We start from the raw sequence: 18216 nt of genomic DNA on the forward strand, positions 1-18216 counted from the left end.
TCTGTGGTAGTTACAGCAGAGGAAGCGTGATCTCGCGAGATTATGCGGTAAATGACAGGTTACAACGAGATTACGCTTGCTCTGCTGTAACTACCACAGAAACTGTAACGAAGTGCAGAGATTGTGAATAGACATCCCGTGGAATCTCTATTCACTGTCTAAACACTTCAGTATTGTTAATGTGTTAGTATAAGACAGCACATACTGATCTAGCAGGATCCCTATGCACTGCCTAAATGAATGGAGGGGAGTGCATGATGCTGATTGGTCAGCGTCATACACTCCTCTGTACAACGCCCACTTGGTTTAAAGTAAAAATACGCCCACATGGGCATTAAGCAACTCATTAGCATAAATCTTAAATCGCTAATAAAGTGGTGAAAACAGATTGTTTTATTAAATAAAAAGCACTGCTGTCACCTACATTACAGCGCCCATCTCCTTATATAGGAGATAGGGCACTTATAATGTGGTGACAGAGTCTCTTTAAAGCGAATTTGTCCTCCGACACTGCTGGCCTGTGTAAGGGAAGTATAATATGGGGATAGGTCTGCCCCTCCCCCGCACCTCTCTGCAGTGATTAACCGCTCGCTGCTTTGGATCTGCATACACAGCAGCTGGTCAATAACTTTGAGGAGGGTGGGGGGAGCATTTGCCTCCGCAATACACCAAATGCACAACTATGAGTCCGGTGTATTCTATGATCGCTACAATTATCAAAACGGCACAATATTTATTTATTTTTGTGCCGTTTTAGCGAATAGGAGCGAGGACCTGTACCCTTACATAATGCAGCATAAGAAGTGTTTTGTTTTGGGTTTTTTTTGCATCTAAAAACAAAAAATTAACTAAAATAAATTGCAAGCCACATTTGCCGTTCCAAAATCTTGGAAAGCTGAATGGTAATCCCTGTGGGAGCTGTAATATTTATGTTGGTTTATCATTCAGCTTTCCTAGGGACAGATAGAACTAAATGACCACAAATTGTATTTTCTTAGCAATAGGAAATTAAAAGAAATGCTTTTTTACGTTTTTTTTATTTTTATTTTGCTTTTGTAGGATGCAATGCAAATCACACACATAATTGGTAATGTTCGGTACAGCCTATATTAAAGTGTACCTGTTGTGTTTTTATCTGTCCAAAAGTCTGTGTGGACCTAGGGGTTGGAGCTCCGTTTATCTGTTCTGCTCCAAATCTCCTTCCCTTCTCACAATCATAGCCGTAGATATAAATGAGAAATGTTTGGTTGCCTGCAGCTACCACTAGGGGGAGCTTAATGAACATGGATCATACTGCTCCCATTGAAATGAAGGTCCATCTTTAGTAAGCTCCTAAACTCACAGGTACACTTTAAGTTTTATAATTATTCTGCCTAATATGTCTTTGCATTAAAATGCTAGACGTATTGATAGAAGCAGAGCTATTCACACTGGTCTGAAGGCAACTTTATTTCTTTTCTAGGTTTAGAAAAATGAACAAACGCTTGGTTCCTAGGCGGCCATTGAGTGCCTCTCTTGGTCAACTGAACGAAGTAGGGTTACCCACTGGGGCAATACACCCAGATGAAGGGCCCATGGATTTACCTAACCGGAAACAAGGTTCCCTTCCCAATGGCATTGTGTCAGGGAGCTCCGTGACCCAACTTATTCCCCGGAGTACAGACTCCGGCTACGAGTCTGTTCTGAAGCCAGTGAAATTGGAACATCTAAGTAACAGTGCCCCAGGCTCTCCCCCAGAATTGTACGCATACTCTTTTTATATTTAAGCCTTAGAGAACCTGTGTTTTTATGTTTTGAGTCGGGATTTGATTTTTCATTTTATTTTTAATTTCATTTATAGGCTTGACTCCGTCCCCAAGACCTCCATTCCTGCCTTACCAGTCAGTTCTCACCCTAGTCAACGTGTTTCCAGTGATCTCCCGCCTCTACCTGTGTCTAAGCAGATACAGATGGTACCACGGGGTTCCCAGATTTATGCTCCCCCTCAGACTGATATCTTTTACCCAGACCCTAGAGGAGGGGGTCCTCCTTTTGAACCTGTAGCATATCCACCAAGTAAGTGGCTTAAATGTTTGTATTGCATGCTTCCTCCTTGTGTTATGGAGCATGTTAGTGTTTTGGAGCATGTTAGTGATCGAGCATGTTAGTGATCGAGCATGTTAGTGATCGAGCATGTTAGTGATCGAGCATGTTAGTGATCGAGCATGTTAGTGATCGAGCATGTTAGTGATCGAGCATGTTAGTGATCGAGCATGTTAGTGATCGAGCATGTTAGTGATCGAGCATGTTAGTGATCGAGCATGTTGGCTTTGGATTATATGAGTTTGGTGCATTTTGAATGACTTGCTCATCGATATTACCTGTGCATTCATAGTATACATGTTTATTATTTTTATATTTTCCCTGGTTCCATCCTTCTCATTTAGGCCTTATTTCACGTCTGTGTGCTGTCCGATTCTGTTGTAGGACTTATTCAAACGAATGGAACAATCGGCCGTGTGACAGCAGTTTCTTTAGTGGCCGTCCCACGGTTGCATTAAAATCCATGTATTCGATGGGGCTATTCACACAGTCCATTTTTCTTTTTTTTTCTTTTAACGGACCATGTGAACGGCCCATGAAAAAAAATAAGACATGTCCTATTTTTCCCATTTTCACGGGTCCCTCAATAGACTCCAGCTTACGAGGGATCTGTGAACTCGGCTACTGCACGGGTGCAAATCGAGCGTGAAAAACTGCAGTTTTTCACGGCTAATTTGAAACACGTGTGTGAATAAGGCCTTCGGGGAATCAAATAAGTTGGATTATATCTGTCTGCTAGTTACTGACTACCTCCATAGGCTTAAAGTAGATTTGGCCAAAGATCTTTAGGATCATAAATCTAGAATATTTTTGGGCATAACAATACATTTTCTCTTCAAATCCGTGTTGTCTATATTTATAATTTATGCTTTGCCTGTTTTGTTTTATCCTTTACAGATGTTTATTACCAACCTCCTGTTTCTCGCTTTGTCAGACCTCAGCCATCAGCCACTGAATCTTCCCCTACCTACCTCGATCACTATCCTTCCTATTTACAAGACAGAGTGGTTGGCCCACAATATGCGACACCCACTCAACAGTACTCTCCAATGAGCCAGCCTATGTATACACCACACTACGATGGCCGTCGTGTATACTCCTCTGCTCCACAATCCTACCAGAGAGAAGAACTGGTCCGTGGAAGTCCTGTACCACTGGACATGGCACCTGCTGCCGGGTCACCCTATGTGCCGGAAGCTCGAGAGAGGTACCAACAAGTGGAAGGCTATTATCCGGTGGCACATCACCCAGGGCAGATAAGACCACAGTATAACAGGGTATGTTTGTCTTTGATAAAAACTAAAACTTTCATTAATACTTTACTGTAAAGATAATAAAAGTAATGTCTCCGTATATTAAAGAGGCTCTGTCACCACATTATAAGTGCCCTATCTCCTATATAAGGAGATCGGCGCTGTAATGTAGGTGACAGTAATGCTTTTTATTTAATAAAACGATCTGTTTTCACCACTTTATTAGCGATTTATGCTAATGCCCAAGTGGGCGTGTTTTACTTTAGGCCAAGTGGGCGTTGTACAGAGGAGTGTATGACGCTGACCAATCAGTGACCAATCGGCATCATGCACTCCTCTCCATTCATTTACTCAGCGCATAGGGATCCTGCTAGATCCTTATGTGCTGTCTTATACTAACACATTAATGATACTGAAGAGATTACGCTTCCTCTGCTGTAACTACCACAGAAACAGTAACGAAGTGCAGAGATTGTGAATAGACATCCCGTGGAATGTCTATTCACTGTCTAAACACTTCAGTATCGTTAATTTGTTAGTATAAGACAGCACATAGCGATCTAACAGGATCACTATGCGCTGCCTAAATGAATGGAGAGGAGTGCATGACACTGATTGGTCAGCATCATACACTCATGTGTACAACGCCCACTTGGTCTAAAGTAAAAACACGCCCAGTTGTCCATTAAGCAACTCATTAGCATAAATCTAAAATCGCTAATTAAGTGGTGAAAACAGATAGTTTTATTAAATAAAAGCACTGCTGTCACCTATATTACAGCGCCGATCTCCTTATGTAGGAGATCGGGCACTTATAATGTGGTGACAGAGCCTCTTTAATACATATAAGTTGTTTTATCCTAAAAGAGGACCCTTTATGTACACAGAAATGTTAATCTGCTGCCATACCTACGTTACTCCCATCCCCCCCGAATTCAGCACCATTTATTTTGTGTTTGTAGGTGCCTCCATTCCTCCGCCTTCAGGCCATTTATGTTGCAGACTGATATGCTAATTTATGAATAAATTGACAACTATCATACACAATTGAAAATTTATTAATTTGCTTATCAGTCGCCGACATGAACGGGCTGATTGCAGTGGAATCGAGGCACCTACAAACATGACATAAATGCCGCTGGAATGGGGGGGGGCAATGCAGGTATGGTAGCGGAATAACATTCTGGGGACTTGACGGGTCCTCGTCTCACCTCAACAACCTCTTTCCATGGGCCCTATTATGGTATATGAATGTGTCATGGGGGCGTCTCTGTGTTGGACTCTCCTCCTTTAGTCAGTGCAGAGAGCTGTTAGAGATAATAGCTCCCGTTTGTAGATGAATCCGCTTGATCATGTATTACATGTTTGCCTTCACCGGCTTCCCCGACGATACCGGCTGATCACTGCAGGTGTTGGTAGATGGACTTGCTGCGATCAGTTGATCGATTTGTGGGGGCTGCTTTTTTAAGAGGTTAATCTCCGATCATAAAACCTTTTCTTTAGCTGTTACTTTAGTTATACCTGCTTCTAGGAAAGGTGGGTTGCAACCAATATGGCTGCCATAACCGCTCCCTACCTTTCCCAGTCTTCTGTATTACAATTTGCATAGTTATTCAGTGTTGCGTTTTCCACTGCCAGTGTAGTAATCTATGCTTTTATTCATTTTAATGCCATTGGACCCAGTTTTGAGTTCTGTTCATGTGTATATTAATTTGTGCACTCCCTATAATGTATATATTCCAGGAGCAGTACAATCGTCTGCCACCTCAGCATATATCACAGTCCCATCCCAGCCTGGATGAGCTTCATCGCCGTCGCAAAGAAATCATGGCTCAGCTAGAGGAGAGAAAAGTCATCTCACCGCCTCCATTTGCTCCTTCACCAACCCTGACCCAAACCTTCCATCCAGACGAGGTAAAGCAATCATCATAAATACTTGTGACTGGTATTTATGGACATGTTCTACTTTATCTTTGTTGGGATGTCCGTTAATAAATGTTGACTGCTTAGTTTTTATACTTGCTGATCACACATCTTCTGTTCTCTTAGTATCTCGATGAGGAACTGAAAGGATCTGGGAAGTACAAAGGGAATGACTACAGCCAGTACTCTCCCTGGTCCTGTGACACTATCGGTTCCTACATTGGAACCAAAGACGCCAAACCCAAAGACGTTTCAGCTGGCGGGTGTGTGGAAGTAGCAGTAAGTAGGAATACATCTTAAAGAGGTTTTTCCCATCGGGGACATTTATCACATATCCACAGGATATGTCATAAATGTCAGAGGCGGGTCTCCTCTCTGGGACCCGCACCTATCTCTAGAACAGAGTCCCCTAAACCCTGTTCTACCGCTCCTCGTTGGGACTGAAGCGTGTGATTTCCGACCATGAAGAAGAAAACAGAGTAGCTCGCTGAGCTATGAGTTCTCCGTAAGTCCCATAATAGTGAATCGCAATTACGGAAGCAACGTAGCATGCGAGCTGGGCTGCTTCCGTACTTACCATTCAGTTCTATGAGACTTCTTCATGGTCGGAAATTACACGCTTCAGCCGCAACACAGAGCGGTAGAACAGGGTTTAGGGGGCCCCGTTCTAGAGATTGGTGCGAGGTGTCTATCTGACACATTTTCTGGATATGTCATAAATGTCCCTGATGGGAAAACCCCTTTAATTCACACTCCCATATATTATTGCCTTTTGTTAAATTGTGGGGTATAAATGTTGTCCACTTTCGCAACCAGGTGTTATAGATTTGGGGGGGGGGGGTTTGTTTTGTTATTGTTAGTGCCACAATGCATCTGCAAGGACAAATTGAGATACTTTGCAAATAGTTTTGACTAAAAATGTGTTATCGTGTTTTGTGTCTTCAGCATGTTTGCAGGACTTTCTCTCCATGGTAAAAGACTGCAAACAAACCTGTGAAATCAGATCCTGCAATCCTACTCCTTTCTATTTGCTAACCTACCGAATATAGGGGGGCAGATGGAAGGAAGTATGACTGCGGGATCAGACTGTACCCCAAATTTAATAAGATATTTTTAATGACTATTTGCAATGTTACTTCTTTTTTCATTTTATATTGGAGCAACGATTAAAATAATAAAAAATAATTTGGTTGTGGAAGTGTACATGTCTTTTAATCTGCAGCCATACTTGATTCAATCAGTTTTCTTGTTTTTTACCCATTACAGAATGTTGACAGCAAATCCCTAAGGGATCAGCGTCTTGAGCTCCAGAGGAGAGCCCCAGAGACCGGAGAGGATGATCTTATTCCTTTTGGTGACCGACCCACAGTATCCCGTTTTGGTGCCATCTCCCGCACCTCCAAGAACTTGTACCAGCCATCCGGTCTTATGCAGCCGGCGCTGGGAGGCCAAGGTGCGGCTAACAAATCAAACATTACCGGTGCATTTTCATAAAGTGTAAGCAGCAGCTTATGCTGGGAAAAGGATTTTCTAAACCTGGGTTTTTGCATTACTGCATGTTTTTCTTAACACCTTTGGGTACCAAGGCATGCAGTACTGTCTCCGTGATGGCGCGGGCACATAATGTGTTCCACTCCATCAGCAGGGGGTGCCAGCTGAACTATACAGCCAACATTTTGCTGCAACGGCTGGGATTGGAGACAACTCTGATCCTGGTCATTTAACCCCTTAGGCATGTAAGGAGTTTAACAGATGCAACGGAGCCTCTGTTTTGTCATCGTCATCCCCACAACGCGATCTTGCGTTGACTATGGTAGTCACTGCAGTTGGGGGGCCTAGAAGCGGCCCCCCTTTGCTGCCAGGTCCTATATGCCTATTAGGCCGTGCCTTTACACTGACAGGCAATAATGCTAAAGTATACAAAGTATATCTAAGCACTATAGAAGCGATCAGAAGATCACATTGAGATGTCCCCTAGTGGAACTAAAATATATAATTTAAAGAGGACCTGTCACCTGCCCAAAAAATTGCAGTTGACCTCTCAGTGAGATTGCAGGTGCCTCACAGATTCTGATGCTTTTTTTATTTATTTTTCTTCTAGCCCCCACCATTCCTGAGATGTTGGGGCCGTTAGTTCTGGTGTCCGATATGCAAATGAGGCCTTTGACTGCCAAGTGGGCCAAAGGCTTTGTTTGCATATCGGGCACCAAAACTAATGGCACCGATATCTCTGGAATGGTGGGGGCTAGAAGAAAAAAATAACCAGCTTTAGAATCTGTGAGGCGCCATCTATCTAATTTGAGATGTCAGCTGCAGTTTTTTGGGCATGTGACAGGTCCTCTTTAAAATATAGTAATTAAGGGAAAAAAAAGTGTTTGCCGTAAAAATAAAACCATTTAATAAAAATTACGCAAAAAACATGCCCTCATATAGTTACTTTGACGGAAAATAAAAGTTATGACTTTCTGCAAGCGACGATGAAAAAACTAAAAAAAGATTCTTCTTTTATCCCAAAATAAGAAGCAGTACATGTTTGTTTATATTCAACTAGAGAAGAAAGCAAAAAACGCACGGCGCCACCTAGTGCAGATCACCAAAAGTAATGGAATAAAACAGAGGAAAAGTCAATTGAGCTCGCCTCTTGGCGCTGTGCTAGCACCGGCACGATGCTGTTGTAGACTTATAATGAAATAGGTATCATTAGACCTCTGCAGCCCGGTCCCATCCGGTAACTGGAGGTGGTTACCGCTGTAAAGTACTTGCAGGAGGAAAAAATTGGTGGACCACAAACGGCGCTGCCTTCCTGCAAATACTTCTTCTATGTTTATATTCAAGGGAATTAAATGAAAACCCTTAGACTATGTTCATGTCCTTGGAGTCTGCGTTAGGTGCCTCCATCACAGATACGGTCCAAAATGTCAGAAAAACAGCGCTGTCCTATTTATTTATTTTCTGGCAAAATGATGGACCCCATGACCGAAACCGGAGGAAACCCAATAATGTCAATGGGTGGTGTTCGTGTCCACCTTACAACGGATCTGTCACTGCCTTTGTTTTTGTTGTTCTGCTCCTTGGACTGAACACTACAACAAAAATCGCAACACAGATGTGAACAGAGCCTTAGGGTTTTTCAGATCTCATTTGTGAGCCATCACAAGGGGCTAGGAGTTCACTAGACACAACTTTATCATGCTTTTAAACTGGTTGTCACTGGACGGAGCCGTTCATGTAAGCAGGATCTCCTGACGATAAGTTCCTACTGGGACCCCCCCCCCCCCAGCGTTCTGCTTTGGAGGGGAACTTGGCAGAACTTAAAGGAACAGTGTCATCACAAATAATTTTTTTATATGTTAAAGATGTTAGTGCCTTAATATAAACGTTTATTTACATTTGTGTGTTTGTGTTTTACTGTTTCTTATTTTCACACTTTTTCTTCCCTATGGGGGCTGCCATTTTTTGTTCCATTTCTGTGTGTGTCGATTAACGACACACACAGACATGGAATACGGCAGCCACAGTCCCATAGGGACTGCGAACGGCTCCCGTCCCATTGACTGCCGTGTACGGCGTCTGTGTGGGAACTGCGCATGCGCCGCTCCCACACAGTCCTATTCGAAATTGGCGCCGTCCGGCGCCATTTTCCTGTGGACCGGAAGTCGCGGCTGGACAGTAATATTACTACTTCCGGTCGCGGCTTCCGGACAAGTGCACATGGAACAGCGGCAGCAAAGGGAGCGGACGGGCCGCGGCGGCAGGAGCAGGTAAGCGATTTCAATGTATGTTAGTGTTTGTGTGTGTTTACTACTGCATGTAAACCTACTACACTGTGGGTTACCTCAAAAAATGGCGACACACAGTGTAGGAGGTTAAACCTTTCAAACCCCTCGTTTATCCCGGCACTAGCCAGGATAAAGGAGGGGGGGATGCTGAGAGCTCACTAGAGCGATAGCTTTTAACCCAATGTTGCAATGCTGCAATTTTGGGAACTAGCTCCAAACAGCTCCATCTAGTGACCAAAAATGGGTAGTATTATAAATTTGAAAAAATTTATAATATTTCCTGACTCGCGAAAAAAATAAAAAAAATTTGAACAATGTTTAATCACCCACACACTAAATGTTTAAATTTTAAAAAAAAAACATGTTTTTGGGGCGACACCATGCCTTTAAGTTTCCCTGCAGCTCCACCACAAGGAAAGTGAAACATTACACCGTTCCCATTGAAATCTATAGGTTGTCTTTGTAATGCACAGACATGCTATGTCCTCCAGAGAGTGCGCTCTGCTCTGGCATAGTTCTCGTTGCTATAAGTATGCCAAGACCAAGGTGCGCTTGCTTTAGTGCTCAAAATAACAACAGATTTTGGTTAACGTCCAATGAGATTCTTTTAATACATTACAGCAATGCAAAAACCTGACCCGGGGGAACTGCAGTATAGTATATAGTAGGCTTATGTCCACTTGGGAAGTCAGAATGGAGGTAGGAACTTCCCACACATATATTTCCTGTCCCTTTCTATCTGTATATGTGTGTGTGATTAATGAATAGTGCAATGTCTGGGAGTTATTGCAGCTTTTTGCAGGTCCATGATACAGTTTAATAGTCGTTGTTTGTTTTTTGTTTTTTTTATTACAGTTTTTCTACGATTTACAATATTTTTTTTGGCTACAAATTGAATATATTTTCTCTTATTTTCTCAGATTACAGCCTCTACAGTAGTCACAGCAGCCTCGGAGCTCCCCCATATTCTCCCCATCAGAACCTTCCTTCTCAGGGTCATTTGAGTGAGAGGTAACTACCACGGACTATTATACGTAATGCTCCTGTTTACTACAGACTGGCTAAATAGTGCAAATGACCTTTGCACTATCTGCCAGTACTGGACTGACGTGCAGTGCAATCATTTGAAGGGTCCCAGCAGTTGAATTTGCCATAAATGTTATCAGTAGGAAACGTCCCTAACTGTATTCTTAGCAAGTCATTGTATCTCTTTCTTTCCCCTAACGCTGAGACTGCACGTTCTTTACCTGTAGGTTTAGACTTCTTGCACTGTAGTAGCTGCCAACTTGACACATTTTTTTTTTCTTGCTGCTTGTAGAGATCGTATGCCCAAGACTTTACCTACATCTGATCGAGAACAACTTAGGATGGAGTTGCACCAGCTAAACCAGCAAATCAGTCAGCAGACACAGGTGCGTGGCATGGAGCCCCCCCCCCCCCCCCCCCCACACCTATATGCAGGAGGTATTTGGGAGATGTTTTGCCCATATAAATCTGCATATGTTTTTTAATAACTTACAAAGCAGTGAGAAGTGTTCTAACTTTTAATGTAACAATCAGACCTTGATTTTCATTTAATGCAAAGTGACCAGAGCCACTAGTAGATTTATTGCTGTGCGTTGCAACATTATTTTAGTATTCACAGTCCGCTATTAAATATTCACAGTTCAAATCTCCTTTATAGGTTGCAAGTAACCGTCTGCTAGTGCAGAGAGAGTCCTCCACTCTGGGAAGTCAGCAGCAGCCCCCACCACCAGCCAAGTGGCCCACCATGTCTAATGAACAGCTGAGCCTTGAGTTGCATCAAGTGGAGAGGGAGATTGGGAAAAGAACTCGTCAATTAAGTATGGTGAGTCCCCACAAAGTATATGGAACAATATATCATTCAATCGAGTTTCCCACCACCAAGCAATTCTGTCTTCTACAGCTCATGATGACAAAAGGGGTGAGGGGGGCGATGGAGGTGTTGATAGGAAATGTGTCAAATTTGATTAAGGTATCTTCACATGCAACAGACATTTTTGCGACCTGTTCTATTCATCTGAATGGAGCTTAAAGAAATGCACATGCTGCAGAAACTGCTTCATACAACAGCACGGGGTCCTGGTTATAAACGTGATCCACGACGCAGCTGGAAGCAGAGCCTTATTCATCTCTGAAATAGTATTCTTAGGCCTAATTCACAACTGTGTTGGAGGCTCCGCAAATTCTGTTGAAAATACCGGAAACAATAGCGCAGCATGTTTATTTCTGGGAAAACCACAGACACCCCGACGGAAAACCGATGGAACCCATTAAAGTCTATGGGTACCGTCAGCCGCTCGTGGTGTCGTGGTGCAGCGGAACCAGCGCTTCTGGTTATTCCCTCGTTCTGCTCCCATAACGGTGCCGAAGGGAATAATGAACACAGATGTGAACATAGCCTTATAGTTTGGGATTTCTTTATATATTCTTTCAAATGTATAATTTTTTTTTTTTTTTTTTTAAAGGAGAGCCATCCCATGAGCGTCAAAAGCAAATCCGATGTCATCAAAGTTGAGAATGGACAGCTGGAGCCACAGACCAAGGTTCTCTCACACGAGCTTCCCTTGACTTTCAGGTAAATGAATATCTAGATCGCTTCGTTTGTAAAACGATTCTTTGTACTATACAAAAATTAAAAAAAATCATTAAACAAAAATGACACTTAATATATATGCATATAGATTTGTGTATATAATTAATTTTTTTTGTAGATATAGTGGCTTATTTGTATAAATTAAAGGAGTATACCTAGAATTTATTGTTATGGTAAATCATTAGGATACGCCTTATTTTGATCAATGGGGGTCCGACCTCTGGGATCCCCATCGATACAGAGAACGAAGGAACAGAGGTCCCTTAGTCATTTTACCTGCACAGTGCCACTCCCGGCTAGTGGCTGTGCAGGGAACTGCAACATGGCGCTACTCAAGTTAGAACTGTTCAAACCATTTTGAGATCTACATACACATCACGTAGTCGTCTTAGCTTTCTTCCCCTTTTCCTTATTTTTGTAAACACTGTAATTCCATTATAAACTTGCGCCATTTTACTCTTTATACACGCTTTTGAATATTATTATACGGACAGCATTTTCTGTTTAATTACAGCAAAACTGTATTTATATGCGTTTTATCTTGCAGCAATGAGGTGCCGAATGGATCTAGTTTGGCCCAGGACATCACTATGCTATCTGGCAAATCAGCTTCTTTAACCATTTCAGCGGATGCCCAGGCCGGTGGGGAAAAAAACGAGTCCCTGAGAACTGGAGTCAATTCCACCGCTGCTCCATAAATAATGAGGGCGGTTTTACCCACATGCTTTAACCCTTCTAAATTTTATCTTAAGGCGTTTTTGTTTAGTGGGCGGTTAAAAGAAATGAAACAGAATTCATATTTTTGTTTTGTTCTCATCAAATTTTTTTTTTTTTCCTTTTGTGGTTTTTTGTTTGTTTTTTTTTTTTTGTTCGGAGGGAGAGTTCAGAGCATTTTGGGGTTATCAGAAGAAGTTGTTGTTATTATTTAAGAATTGCCTACATATCCCCGTTTTTGGGGGTCAGTTATGGGAAGAACCTGTGACCCTGCTCTCTTGTTCCCTGTCCTCCAAAGCATGACAGACTACATATAAAATGTGCATTGAAAACACCACTAGTAAGAACAACCTCTGCACATATTTTCACGTTAACACATTTTTTAATAAAAAAAAAATATACAGAATACAAAATATATATTAAAAAAAAAAAAAAAAAGACACAGATGAAAATTAGCAGTATCTGCAAGCAATTCAAGATTAGTTGTTTTTGTTCTGTGAATGAACTTAATTTTAATACCTTTCGATGCCTTGGATGCAAGGCTTTAAAGACAAAAAAAGGAAGATATTATATATATATATACTCTGTTTGATTAATTGTACGATCTTATTGCTGTAGATTTACATTTATTTTTTCTTGTTTTATTAGGATGGTATTACATACCTAGGACTTCTGTAAGTGCTGTTGGCCCCTCAATGGCAAGGCTGGCTTTTCCGGTTTCATTTTATATCATTAATGCCCTACAAGATGGAAAGGGGTTGAGTTTGCGGGCTAGTTTCCAGGAAATACCTTTCCTCAGGTTAACGGCCTTTTCCGTTCTGGATTGCCAACCTTGCGTATCACTGTTTTATGGGGGGGGGGGGGAGATCTTAACACTTAAGTCAAACAATTTTTTTTATTGATCCAATGCCTGAAAAATAAATCCATTTTGCAAAAAGTTTATATGAAAAAAAAAATCTCCTATCCTTTGGTGTTTACAGCTCATATGCTGACCTATATGTCTCCATGGTAACAGACTACAAGCAAACTCTTTGTAGTCTGATTCTCTTGCCATACTCTCTTTCATTTGTTCTCGAATTCTTACTAAGTAACTTACATTTGGTAGGTCAGCATGTAGTAGGGAACAGGATGGCAATGTAGTCTGTTACCATGGAAACGCATAGGTCCGCATAGGAGCTGTGGATAAAAAAAATAGGATATTTTAATTGAGACGTTAATCATTTTAGATTCATTGGAGACATAAAAAATTATTGGTTGCACAGGCGGACCTTCCCTATTAATTTCTGTAAATGTGATTTACCATAGCTCCCAACACAACATCCAGCTCTGGTCATTGGACTCAATGTTGCCTTCTGAGTAGTACTTTGTTGTATGAAAGGACAACCAAAATAATTTTGCCTTGTAGGTAATGTGGAAACATACAGAAGGCTTCCGGAGGGATTCTACAGTGACATGTAAAATGTATTAAATTATTCAGATTATTTGGGCAAGTGAAGGTTTCTTCACAAGATAGTAGGACAGATGGGCAGACTACTGGCTATGTAATACCTTCCCACATCGTTTTGGTGGGGTAAAAGCGAGAATTAATTACTTTTTGTTCTTTGTATTTTCTTAGTGTTTTTCCTCCTTTCTTTCCTCCCTCCCCCTCTCCAGTATCTCCTAAATCTTTAACTCCTGCTGGGTCATTGTCCGCCTCAGCGTTACGTTCCATGAATCCTATTTAGAAAGAAATGTAAAAGAAAATTGTACAATATATGTACTTTTTTTTTTTATAAAGAGTAAATGGGTTTTAGGTCCCTCGCCTGCCTACCAGTTGAGGTTTCCATACTGAAGGTGCTTGGAAAGAGCACCTGTTTGATTTTCCTTATTGCCAAGAGGAGGCACCGCGTTTAATATACTGTTTCACATTGAATTAAATTGAACATTTCGGACCTGCTGGTCACACATTTGATATTTACATGTATTGGCTTGGAGTTCAAGCTAACTTTTTTTTTTTTTTAATTTAAATAAAATACCATAGTGTTATGTGTGTTTGTGTATGTCTGCAATTATATGCAAGCACATATAATCGGTTTTAAGGGTTTATTTTTTCTTTTTTGGATGAGTGCAACTTCTAGGTGCAAGGAGATCTGCTTTATAATTACATGGAGCTCGGCTGGTTGAGGTTTATTTAGCTTCATATACAATGATCACAAGCATAAAAATGGGATTGAAAGTGAATATAAAACTCCCGTTGACTTGGTGCTATGTCCCTTTTATCTCCATCTTATTCAGATGTGCTCCTTTACTGCAAGGATAGCCGTAATGCAAACTTTCTGGCTAGAGGCTATGAGGTTGCCTTAGTAGACAGGAATTCCTATACAAAAAAATCCTGGTGTTTTTTTGCTGTGGGTTTTACATGAACTGAAGAAATTACTTTCCCAAGTCCTCTTATTCCCTGCTTGGTAAATCCCTCTTAAGCGCTGGTACGAACCATCCCCTAAGGTTACGTTCAGCAGTTATGTGCCTTATGGGGATCATCAGACCTTGTCATGTACTATTTGACACTCCCCTATGGAGCCTTTATTACATTTTATATTTTATTCACCAAATTCATACCTATTAGCTGAAGAGGGAGCTATTTGCCTAATGGTGCAGTTGTGGGGAAATCAAATCCCCTATAGCTGCACTCCCATTGTGTTGTCAACAGAATACAGACCCGTTTACAGTGTCTGTATTCTGTCAGTAGCGAGAGGGGGAGGAGCTGTCGCACTGTGAAGGAACCATGACTGATCTTCACATAAAGGTTATGTATACTTTTAGAGCCATTTTTTTTTATAAGAAAAAAAAAAGTAACTTTGCAAATAGTCTTAAGAATATCTTAGTGTTTTAGATCTACAGCACCTGTGCAGACCAATGCATATCCATGGTTACAGACTACAAACAAAACTGTGTTGTAGTCTGATCCTGCACTCTTGTGTTACTCCCTTCCATCTGCCCCTCTACTACTATCTGTAGGTTAGCCAGAAAAGGCGCCAGTGATCGGGTAAACGAGTGTTTGTATGAACGTTCGTTCCTGTGTATGAACAGGATAACTATCAGCCGATGAATGAGCAAAGGCACAATCATCTGCTAGTTTATGCAGCAAAAAATATTATTGTCGGCAGCACGTTTCCCTGTGTAAACAGGGAGATGCGCTGCCAACATGATGGAAATCTATAGGAACGAACAATCGTATTAATGATCGCTCATCCCCATACATAGCCAATCATTTCTTCTTGGGAACGGAGCAAACGAGAACCAATCAACGAGTTGTCTTGTTGATCTGCGTTCGTTTTCACGGCCCATATCTGGCCGTGAGGCCTTAACACATGACTGCAGGATCAGACTACACACACTAGTCTGTAACCATAGAGATACATAGCTCTGTATAGTAGCTGTATACACAAAATCGTAGGAGATTTTGGAAGTGTACATAGCCTCGTACCTCTGCAGTGTTTATCATGTGTGTTCAGGGTTAGCTGAAGCTTCTACTTGCATCTAATTTTGGGGAGTTAAAAAAAAAATCTTCATTTGCATAAGTTTAATTACCACTCAAATAATACTAAACCAGGTGGTTTCTGTCTGACACTCCTTATCAAAATCTAGTAAGAGCCTTTGATTTCATCACCATCGCCTTGACTCGCATAATCCGTTTCCTATACCTAGAAGCTGCCTCATCAACACTATGAAGAGAAAAATAAAAAGAAAAGAAAATGAAAATGCATTCAGACGAATTTGTTTAGCAAATAACTTCTGTGAAGTTGCTGTTTTCTAATGGTGTTATAACTCAATAATGTAGAAACGTGGGGAAGCCTTCAACTGGTAGGCACCGTGCTCAATAGCCGGGATCTCTGTATGATAAAGATTCACACATAGCCGTATTAGAACTGTGGAAGTCTCCAGTCTTGTGATGAACTTTTCCTTTCTCCCACTGCGTCGTCACAGAGACCTGTAGAACACGGCGATGGTCCCTCAAGCTGCAGACCTACCGATTTTGAGGGGTTAATGAAGCCGTGTTTTAAAGGTCTCTCAGCTGGACGTGTCACTTTAGCGATTATTTCACTATAGACGGCAGATATGTTTGTACGGAGGTGAAACTGGCTGATTTCTTTGCATATGTCGCCCATTCTCTAATGTTTGTATTGGACTGCGCTGATTTTGTATAGGTAGCAAAATTAAAAAGTAATACCAAAAACTTCTGTCGATCTGAGGTCTTTGCTATTTTCTCAGGGCACCATACATGACCCAATTATTGCTGATAGTCAGACCAGGCCATATTGATTCCCTTTTTTTCGAGTTGTATAACTGCTGTGCAAAGCTTCTCGAGAAACGGTGCCCATGACGGGATAAACTAGTGAAGCTCTGTAGGCCCAAAGCACAACCCTGCTTTTGCCAATTCAGTCAGGTGGGTGGTGCAACATAAGGAATTCCTGCCCATCACTTTACCCTCAGCCAATCTTTATTACAGCGAACCCGATTTGACGTTGGAGTAGTGTTAAGATTTCCTTCCTTGCATTGCTTATCAGTAAGAAGATGCCGGGTTCTTAGTCACCTAAACTGCATTTTCGGGGCAAGCATGGTGGTTTTTTAGTGTCCACTCCTTTTAAGCCTTTAATGAATTTTTTATTCGTATCCAAACTTCATTTGTCCCATGACAGAGGCTTCTTAGGCCATGTTCACATCTGCATCAGGGCTCCGTTCCGTCGGAGCTTTCCATCGGAACGGAGCCCTGACTGACAAACTAAAACCGTAGATTTCCGTTTCCATCACCATTGATTTCAATGGTGACGGATCCGGTGCGAATGGTTTCAGTTTGTCTCCGTTGTGCAAGGGTTCCATCGGTTTGACCGGATGAATAACGTAGTAGACTACACTATTCATCCGGTCAAAGCGACAAAACCCTTGCACGACGGAGACAAACTGAAACCATTGGCACCGGATCCGTCACCATTGAAAATCTATGGTGATGCAAACCTACGGTTTCAGTTTTTCAATCAGGCCTCTGTTCCGACAGAACGGAGCCCTCACGCAGATGTGAACGAAGCCTTAAGGGTACGTAACACACATTTGTGTTTGGTAATAATGTTACATTATTGTGAGACTTTCCAGTGTCATAGAACAGTTTTTTTTTTATACCCTGGGCATAACTGATGCACTGAGTGGGCAATGCATGGCTGAGGGTCTTAGGCTCCATGGACACGTTGCGTAATTTGATGCAGAAAATCCACATTAAAAATGCAGGTAAAGTTCACCGTTAACGGTGCAGGATTTTTTAATGCATTTTGGGGCGGAAACAGGTGCGGTTTTATGTTGCGGACTTTAGTGCGTTTTTTTTCATTTTTCATTTTCAGATACAATTTTGAGGCGAAAACTCAAGGTAAATTGATATGCTGCAGATTTTGAAATACGCGCCGCAGGTCAGTTTTCGTGAGGAAAAAATCTGCAATGTGTAGATGGGATTACTTGAAATCTCATTTACTTTGCTGGTACTGTATTATGCTGCGGATTTGCTGCAGGAAAATCCCCACGTAATACGCATCGTGTGCATGTGGCCTTAATGAGAGTCCCAGTCATGCACCGCCCCCTTCAGGACCCTACAGGGAGTAACCGTTTTGCCTGAAGTTTTTCTTTCGGCAGCGTGTGACAAATATTTGTTTCCTCAGCCAAACTTAAATTTAAGTTTGGAATCTGTCATCTTTTTAGTCAGAAGATGTTTAGTGGGGAAAACAATCTAAATTGTCAAGTTTGGTCTATATTCGTAGAATGCCGCATTTCCAGGTTTGGGTGGTAAGAATACTGTAAGCTGCTACTAGCAGCAGAAAATGGG

General features: G+C 41.6%; 1 protein-coding gene across 4 annotated transcripts in view; it reads left to right on the forward strand.

The window, feature by feature from the left end:
• The window catches only part of RC3H1 (ring finger and CCCH-type domains 1), a 75405-nt gene extending 60020 nt beyond the window's left edge, over nt 1-15385 (forward strand). For 3 of the 4 annotated variants that reach the window (XM_075833060.1, XM_075833062.1, XM_075833061.1), the window contains exons 10-20: nt 1463-1741; nt 1841-2055; nt 2980-3359; nt 5079-5249; nt 5385-5537; nt 6525-6711; nt 9958-10048; nt 10356-10449; nt 10722-10886; nt 11527-11636; nt 12202-15385. In XM_075833060.1, the coding sequence (XP_075689175.1) occupies nt 1463-1741; nt 1841-2055; nt 2980-3359; nt 5079-5249; nt 5385-5537; nt 6525-6711; nt 9958-10048; nt 10356-10449; nt 10722-10886; nt 11527-11636; nt 12202-12352 (1996 nt within the window). In that variant the 3' untranslated portion in view covers nt 12353-15385. The remainder of the gene's footprint in view (nt 1-1462; nt 1742-1840; nt 2056-2979; nt 3360-5078; nt 5250-5384; nt 5538-6524; nt 6712-9957; nt 10049-10355; nt 10450-10721; nt 10887-11526; nt 11637-12201) is intronic. The other variant, XM_075833063.1, reaches the window with a different exon arrangement.
• The last annotated feature ends 2831 nt before the right edge of the window (nt 15386-18216 follow it).

This window comes from Rhinoderma darwinii, chromosome 7 (genome assembly GCF_050947455.1).
Source record: "Rhinoderma darwinii isolate aRhiDar2 chromosome 7, aRhiDar2.hap1, whole genome shotgun sequence".
NCBI classification, from domain to species: domain Eukaryota; kingdom Metazoa; phylum Chordata; class Amphibia; order Anura; family Rhinodermatidae; genus Rhinoderma; species Rhinoderma darwinii.